Genomic DNA, 8,111 nt, shown 5'->3' on the forward strand with positions numbered 1-8,111 from the left:
CCGCTAACAGCCCATCACGCTTGGGCCAAGGTAATCTTCCTGGACTCCAGCCAGAGCTGAGAATGTTGTGAGCAAGCAAAGGAAGTCCCAGGGCTGCTGCAAAAGATACTCAGAAGCTGCAGATCTGTCTTCTAGGCGACAGGACTCTACCCTAACCAGCCTGGGGTCTGTATGGCTGGTGGCTGAGTGCCCGAGGTGCAAGTGCTCAGCTCTGCTGGTCCATGGGGCCATCCAGCCAGCCTGCCATGTAGATGGAGAACCATTGCAGTTCCAGAACCAAGCTTTGCAGCTGATGCTTTTGGCTGCTGAGGGGCTCCCTGGAGGCTGGGCTGGGCTGGGCTGGACTGGGTGTTAGAGCCTGAGCTCAGCTGCAGGATGTTTTGGGGTTGAGGACAGATAGTAAGGTAGTGTTACTGCCTGGGCTCTTTCCTACTTCTTGGGAGGGCCAAGCTAGAGCTGTTCGCTACCAAGCACCATTTTTCTAGTAAGCAAGCATCCCGCCCATCTGGACAGGAACAGGCTGAGGGCTTGACAAGCAGGGAGCCAGACTCCTACCGCCAGCAACTAAAGATTCCACATTTCCATGGGATGGAAAGGTACTGGGAAGTCAGAGCCAACCCCTCCCTGTTTAGCATTGAAGGCTGACACACAAAATAGGGAACGCCTGAGCAGCCTGCAGTGGAAAGTTGGAGCCGTGGTGTGTGGCGGGCGGACGCAGGAGCAGAGAGCAGCTGGGGAGAGGAAGACTCAGAGGACGTGGTGGGACATGGCTGGGACGATGCAGTTCCTGTCTTGGCTAATAGTAACCATTTGCCTTCTCCCTGGGGTGACTACAACCCAGCACCGTCCAGGTACCGGGGCTTTAGGGTGGCGTGGATGGGAGCCAAGGAATGCTGCTGGCTGATAGCAGCTAAAGTTGGTTCTATCCGAACCTAGCAGGGCCTAGGCACTGTGGGCCTGGTACCAGATTAACCTATGCAACAGGGGTAATAGTCTGGGCTCCGACCCTGGAACCAGAAAGTCCAAGTGAAGGGAGGTAGTTCCAGGTGCCCTCACTGCCAGCCCTGGACAGAGGTGGACAGTGGCCTTATTCTAGATGTGCAAAGCAGGACCTCTGGACCTGCCCTGGGCCTGGGACCATCATTCTAAGGGCTGAGCAGCATACCAGGGTGTGAGATGAAGGAAGCTGCAGCAGACAACCGCCTTGCCTGGCTTCCCTGCCTTTTGCATGACCACTACTGAGGAGCAAGGAAGGAGCAGATTTCTTTCTAAAGAGGTCCTTGACCCTTGAGGAGAGTCACTGGCACTGTTTTAGGTCACACTGTCCCAGATGATTATAGGGAGGGGAAGTCGGAAGTGAAGTGTCTTGTGACCCAATGGTCGAGTTCTTTGCCAAGGGAACTGCAGAAGTTCAAGGAGGAGTCCTGGACATTTGCTGAGGTGGTATCTGGGTTTGCGATGATGATTTGGGGATCACAAGACCTATGCCTGGGAGGATGAATGTCAATGTGTGTGTGTGTGAAGGGGGACATGGGATGGCATTCCTGCTCTTTTGTAGATAGAAGAACCTCTAGGCATTCCTACCAAATAGCTAAGGGGCACTTCTGGGAGGCTGGGGTATTCAAGATGGAGCTTGGCAGCGGCCTGACTCCTTTCTGCTGGCCCAGGGCAGCCCATGGACAGCGCCAGCGTGGGAGGTGGCCTGCAGGAGCCAGAGGCCCCGGAAGTGATGTTTGAGGTCTTTCCTCCAGCCTGGGATATGGGGGAGGGAGTGTCCAGAGGTCCCTAAGCTCAGGGTTGGGAAGGGGGATGTCTCAAGCTAGGCCTGCTGGGTGGGGGGTGGGGGGGTAACCCAGCATGGGTCCTACTGCCTGCTTATGCCCTCCCTGGCCCACTCTTGTTCCCTGCCCTGCCCTCCCAGGCCCCAGCCCACCCCTTACATGGCTCCCCTTGCAGCTGCTCTGGGCTGGTCTGGAGCTGGATGTCGTGGGGCAGCTGCATATCCAGGACGAGGAACTGGCATCCACACGCCCAGGCCGCCGACTCAGGCTCCTCCTGCAGCAACATGTGCCCAGTGACTTGGAGGGTGCTAAGCAACGGCTGCAGCAGTTCCAGGACCTGCGGAAAGGGCCTCCTCTTAGCCCTTGGGACTTTGAACATCTGCTCCTCACAGGCCTGTCCTGTGTCTACCGGCTCCATGAGGCTAGTGAGGCTGAGGAGAGGGGTCGCTGGGCCCAGGTCTTCACCCTGCTGGCACAGGAAATACTCTGGGACCTGTGCAAGGGCTTCTGCCCCAGGGGCAGCCCCCATCTTTGGGGCCCTGGGCCTTGACCCTTTTCCCTGACTCTCCCCTTTCACCTGCCAACCAACCACTGCCCCCCAACTCGTGGCCCAAGCCAGACCCATCCTGGGCAGTGGCTTCCATCTGGCACGTCCTTCCCACTGGAAGTAGAAGCTTGGATTGTACCCTGAACCCAGTTTACCCCTGCCCCATTTTCTTCCCTGAGCCCTGGTAGGCTAAGAGCCTGGGTCTCAGGACACAGGCACAGAGCTAAAAGCAGGACTTGCAGGTATGTGCTGGGGTTAGGGTTGAGAGGTGTGTTCAAGGATGCTGAAAAGAAAGCTGTCCCCAAGGAAGGCCAAGTCCGACGCTCCAAGTCCTACCCTGGCAGTCTGTGACAAGTCCTGCGGAATCTATGGGAACCTTGTGAATGCCCAGCACCCAGTCCTAATTTACATACCCTTTTAAATCCCAACCAGTGCTCTGGAGTCCCTGTGCCCCAAGTTCCCCATCTGGACTAGAATAGACGGGACATTTTTAGTTTAGTCTGTTGGAGGAATGGAGGAAAGCAGGTGGAAGAACATTACCTTTCCTTGGCGGGGGGGTGGGACGGGGTGGGGAGAGGTGGGGGGGAGCAGGTTTTTTGGTCCATCTCAAGTCTCAGATGCACACCTCAGAGGGGGAAGTGAGGCTGCGAGGGGACTGACTGAGAGAGACAAGCTGAGTCTGGCTGGTGTAGTCCTGATCCTGTGTAGCTGTCACATAAAATGTTTTGTTCTGGCCTGCAGCCTGTGTCCTTTTATGCCAAAGTAAGTTGTTTCACCCCTGCCCTGGGCGATTCACCCTCCCCATTGTGGGAGGGCAGGAGTTGGGGCAACCAGGTATCAGTGGCTCACCCCCCACACTCCCTGCTAGAAGAAGGAATGTTCTGTTTCCCTGAATCCCCTACTCCCAGAAAGGGAGCAGGGTGTGGTCCCTTGTCACAAGAAAGAACCAGCTGGACCCTAAGCGACACGGTAGGTCAGTGGGAAGGAGGTAGAGGGGCTGACTAGAAAGTAACGCCAAGGGGAGTCCCGCAAGCGGTTGGGCGAGTCGGGCTCAGTTCAATCAAACGCCCATCTCCTCGCCCTCGCAGGGCCCTCGGCCCTCCGACCCCACCCCGCGTCTGCAGTGGCCCGTGCCTTCCCGCCCCGCCCGAGACCACAGCGTCGCAGACAAGACAGCGCAGGACCCCAGGCAGACAGGCGCCGGCGCAGGCCCACTTTATTGGCAGGGTCAGCCGCACTGGGCGGGCCGTCATGCTCGCGCCGGCGGGGCGTTCGGCTCGGCTCGGCTCGGCTCGGCAAGCACGCCGCGGGCCGCCGCTGGGCTCCCCTCCCCGGGCGGGGCTCAGAGCTCCGGGGCCCCGAGGCCCGGCGGGCCGGCGGGGGCGAGGTCGGGGTACACCAGGAAGCCGGAGAAGGTGATGTACTTGCCGTGGTTGCTGTAGGCGCCATAGCCGTCGTGGTCGTGGCTGAGCAGCCAGACGGCGTCGCCGCGCCGCAGCGCCAGCATCACGCTCTGGCTCTGCATCTCGCGGCGCCGCGACGCGCCGTCGTCGTAAATCATGGCCTGCACCTCGTCGCGGTTCTTCATCAGCTTCACGGACAGCGTCTTGCGCGGCAGCTTGCCCAGCGTGAAGGAGAAGAAGTAGGCGCCCGGCAGGCGGCAGCGGAACACGCCGGCCGCCGCGTCGAAGTCGCCGCCGATGTTGACGAGCTCCGTGTCGAAGGCGAGCGGCCGGTGCCGCGGCCCCGGGCCCGCGTCCGAGCCCACCAGGCTGCGCGTGCGCGCCGCCGAGAAGGCCGAGCGCGGCTCGGGGGGCGCGGGCGGGCCGCGCGCAGGCGCGTCGGCGTCGGCGTACACCAGGTAGCCGCTGAAGGTGGCGCCCGGGGCGCCGAGCGCGTACTGCGGGGCGCCGTGCAGCCGCAGCCACACCGTGTCGCCGTAGTCGAGCTGCAGCATGGCGCTCTGGCTGGCGGCGCGCCGCGCGCCGGGCCGCCGCTGCTCGTCGAAGGCCAGCGCCTGCACCTCGTCGCGGTTGCGCACCAGCATCACCGACAGGCTCTTGTGCGGGGCCTTGCCGGCCGTGAAGGAGAAGAAGTAGGCGCCGGGCACGCGGCAGCGGAACTGGCCTGTGGCCGCGTCGAAGTCGCCGCCGATGTTCACGTACACCTTGTCGAAGGTCACCGCCATCTCCGATGTGCCCTCCAGGGCGGTGGTGCGTGCGGCCGAGAAGGCCGAGCGCAGCTCCGTCGAGCCCGGCCCCGGCCCCAGGGCCCGGCAGGCGGCAGGGCCCAGCAGGCCCAGCAGGAGCAGCAGCATGGCGCCTGGGAGGGGAGGCAGAAGGGGAAGGAGAGGGGGCTTGTGCCGGGGGCGGCCCCCAGATGCCCCGCGTTCCGAGTTCCGAGACTGGGAGACGCGTTACTTGCACAGCCCTGCCCCTGCCCCACAACTAGGACTCGGGTTCCTACACACTTGGACTAGGTCAGCGGGTCTCAAGCTTCAGCGGGCCTCGGTGCCATATAGAGGGCTTGCTGGAACACACGTTGTTGGGCCCCCGCCCCCAGAGTGTCCATTCATTTGGTTTAGGATGAGGCTTGAGAATTTGCATTTCCAACAAATTTCAGGTAATGCAGATGCTGCTGGTCCAGGGACCACACTTTGGGAACCAGAAGATTAGGCCAGCGAGTCTCCTTTTTTTGTAAGAAACGAACCCCCTTCTCAAGTGAAAGCTCACACACCTGTACCACAGATAGAAGCAGAAATGCTTTGGCCGGAGGGACCTATGTAGCCTGTCAGCTGGGCTTGCCCCTCCCCACCTTGGCACCACAGAGGGTGGTCAGGGCGCCTGAGTTTCTTTCAGCCTGGTTTGCTGAATTGCCCTGTGGCTATTCTATGGACCTTGGCCTGCCCCTCACTCAGGCACTCGCTCTCTGTACCGATGGCCACTGTTCCAGCCCCCATATGGACAGGAAAGGAAATAGCTGCTCATTGACCCCTTTCCTGGCCTTTGACCCACAAGGGTCAGCCGCCACTCTGGACCTCTGCACCCCCCAGGAGCCCTTCTTGCAGTAAAGAGGCCCGAGCAGTTGGGCCTTGACATAGCTCCCTCCCCGTGAAATCACAGTAAGAGACAGTGACTCTTTCCTCTGGGCTTGAGGGCTGGTCACTGAGCAGAAGGAGAGAACTAGGGGCTCCTGTGAATAGAGAAGGAGAGCAACATTTGCAGCAAGGCTCTGGCAAGACTGTGAGGTCAGCAGCTTTGTTCCTCAGTAGTGGTGGAGTGAAAGACTGGCAGCTCGACCTGGGCTCATTTCCTGGCTCTACCACTTAAATGCTGTGAAACCTTAGGCAAATTCCTTAACTTCTCTGGGCATGGCTTCTCTTCTGTAAATGGGGAGACCTGCCCCCGCCTTACTGTAAGGATGCTCTGAGATAGCAGGTGCAAACACCATTTGTGAACGGTAGTGTTGCCCAGGTGTGCAGATGCTTCTCTTCTTGGCCTTGAGAAAAGTGATCTGATAGAGTTCTTGACATAAGCAGTTAGGGACTCAGTAACTCTTACCCCTGGGAGCTTGGGAAGGCAATGCCTAACTCCATCATGCTTCTTAGTAGGGCATAGGCTTTGGGGCTTGAATACCCAAAGGCCCTGAAGTGGAGACAAAGTAGGAAAGAAAATGAGCTGGCAACAGCCTGGATATGGGCTCTGGGAAGGACCCTGGGAGTGTGTGTAGCTCTGTGTCTCTTAGAGACACTGGGGGCTTGCTGAGAAGGGCTGCCAGGGGCAGATGCACCCTACACAAGGACATTCACCTTAGGGTAGGTGGGCACTGGAATCCAGCTCACGTTCTACTTGCCCTACAGTGTGGACCTGCTGCACCCGGGGAAAGTGTGCCTTTTTCTAATTTTCATAATAAAGACCCCAAGTCCCTAACCCAGCTAAACCTTCTCTCCCTCCGGAGGAGGGACCTTTTGTAATTCCTACAAAGGCACCCCAAGGGCTAGCCGATACCCTTGATGAGGGCAGGAAGGAGGGGACCCATCTACAGTGATGAAGATTGCACCTCCTGAGTATTCCCTTTCATTAAGCTCTTTGGGCACATCTGGTCTCCCAGCAAACCTTTGAGACAGGTGGGCCCTCTCCCACTTTATAGATGAGAAAGTCAGGGCCCAAACAGGGGAAGCATTTTGGCCCAAGGTAATCACGCACACTGAGGCAACCTTGAACCAAGGTCTTTTGACTCCAGATTCAGTACACCTTCCTCTCCCCCATCTTTTCCTCATAGACACAGACATTTCCAGCCAACCTGTCCTTAGCCTCAGTTTTCCTTTTTTGCAAAAATAGGAGGGGAGATAAGTGGAATGAATCTTGGGATCCAGGGTGAAAGAGAAAGAAAGCAAAAAGCAAATAAAACCAATGAAACAAGCAAGAACTCTAGCGTTTTGCCTTCTGGGAGTATGGGAACATCTCAACTCTTTCTGACCCTGCTCTTCTCCCTAGCAGGTCCTGCCCCAGGAGCACCTGCCCACCCTACCTTCAGCAATCTCCCTGCAGAGTCTGGTGCACCCCACGAGGGCCAGAGGGTCCTCCCGTGTGTTCAGTACCCAGCCTCTGCCCATTTCTCACCCAGCACTGCCATTTCCCAGATCCCTAGGTCCCCATCCTTCTTTAAACCCCCTTCCCTGGTCAGGTCAGAGGTGGGAGGGTGTCAGGTGGGCCTCATAGCTCCGGGAAAGGAAATGGCTGTTCCTAGCTCTGTCCAGGTGGGGCTCAAAATAGTCATCTTCAAAGAGACAAAACTGGGACACGGAGACCTGGGCAGACCCAGAGCCCCGGAACCGACGGGGGAGGTGCCGCGATGTCAGGTGAAGGCGATCTCAGAGCCCCGCTCCCCGCCAAACCCCACTCCCCAGTTACCCCCTCCTTCAAGCCTCGCCAGAACCTCCTCCCACCCTGAAAGCCCCTCATGTTCCCAAAAAGACAAGTCCCCGTTTTACAGAAGCCAATTAACCCTTCCTCCTGAAAAAAGAAATCCCTCAGGAGGGGATACCCTAGAGCTCCCCCACCCCCGCCCCCTTGCCAACCTTCCTTCATCCATCCCTTCCGAGTGAAAGCCCTTGAGCCTCTTTCATGAAAAAGCTCTCAGGTCCTCCTTTCAGCGAACAAGGAGCCGGATTCCCCCGCGCCTTCGCCCGCCCCCGCTTGCACACGGGAGAAAGCTTGGCTCCCCGGCCCTGAGCTGCCCTCACCTGGCTGGGGGCGGCGGGCGGGTCGGGTCCGCTCCGAGCCCGCGATCCGGCTCCGGGCTCCGGGCTCCCGGCTCCGGACGGGCGCCGGGGCTGCGCACTGACCGCCCGCGCTGCGGCGGGGCCCGGCCTGGCGGGGGCGGGGGCGGCGGCGGCGGCGGGGCGCTGGGACCCCGGGACCCCGGGGCGGGCGCGGGGCAGCGAGGCGCCAGGGAACGAGGACAGCTGAAGAGCGAGGCGAGCTGACCGGCTCGAGGAGCGGCAGGGGAGCGGCGGGAAGGGGGAGAGGGGAGGAGAAGGGAGAGGGAGGGGCGCGCCGAGGAAGTGGAGCCGCGCAGGGCCTAGGGGCACCGCACCGAGGAGGCCCCTGCGCAGGCTGCGCCCAGCCCTGGGCTCTTCCTCATCCGTGACCTCCCTGGAGCTTCATCCTCTGGCTCCACAGAACACGCATCATCAACCCAAGTTAGCAGACGGGGCAACTGAGGCCGGAGGCAGAGGACAAACTGGGGGTGGCCCAGGGCACTCTCCAGACCGGCCTCCT

At 59.9% G+C, this 8,111-nt stretch overlaps 2 protein-coding genes across 2 annotated transcripts; one reads left to right on the forward strand and one right to left on the reverse strand.

The window, feature by feature from the left end:
- The first annotated feature begins 528 nt into the window (after nt 1-528).
- On the forward strand, nt 529-2,888 carry FAM180B (family with sequence similarity 180 member B). Its single transcript, XM_035012844.1, is given in 4 exon segments — nt 529-851; nt 1,668-1,738; nt 1,957-2,296; nt 2,299-2,888. Coding segments are annotated over 4 exon segments (897 nt in total). The 5' UTR covers nt 529-583; the 3' UTR covers nt 2,517-2,888.
- A 640-nt stretch (nt 2,889-3,528) lies between these two features.
- C1QTNF4 (C1q and TNF related 4) lies at nt 3,529-7,685 on the reverse strand. Its single transcript, XM_035012847.1, has 2 exons — nt 7,574-7,685; nt 3,529-4,650 (listed from the first exon to the last, which is right to left on the reverse strand). Exon 2 carries the CDS (start codon nt 4,643-4,645, stop codon nt 3,671-3,673), a length of 975 nt encoding a protein of 324 aa, XP_034868738.1. The 5' UTR covers nt 4,646-4,650; nt 7,574-7,685; the 3' UTR covers nt 3,529-3,670.
- Between the last annotated feature and the right edge of the window lie 426 nt (nt 7,686-8,111).

Source organism: Mirounga leonina, unplaced genomic scaffold, assembly GCF_011800145.1.
Source record: "Mirounga leonina isolate KUSES-001 unplaced genomic scaffold, KU_Mleo_1.0 Mir_166, whole genome shotgun sequence".
Classification (NCBI taxonomy): domain Eukaryota; kingdom Metazoa; phylum Chordata; class Mammalia; order Carnivora; family Phocidae; genus Mirounga; species Mirounga leonina.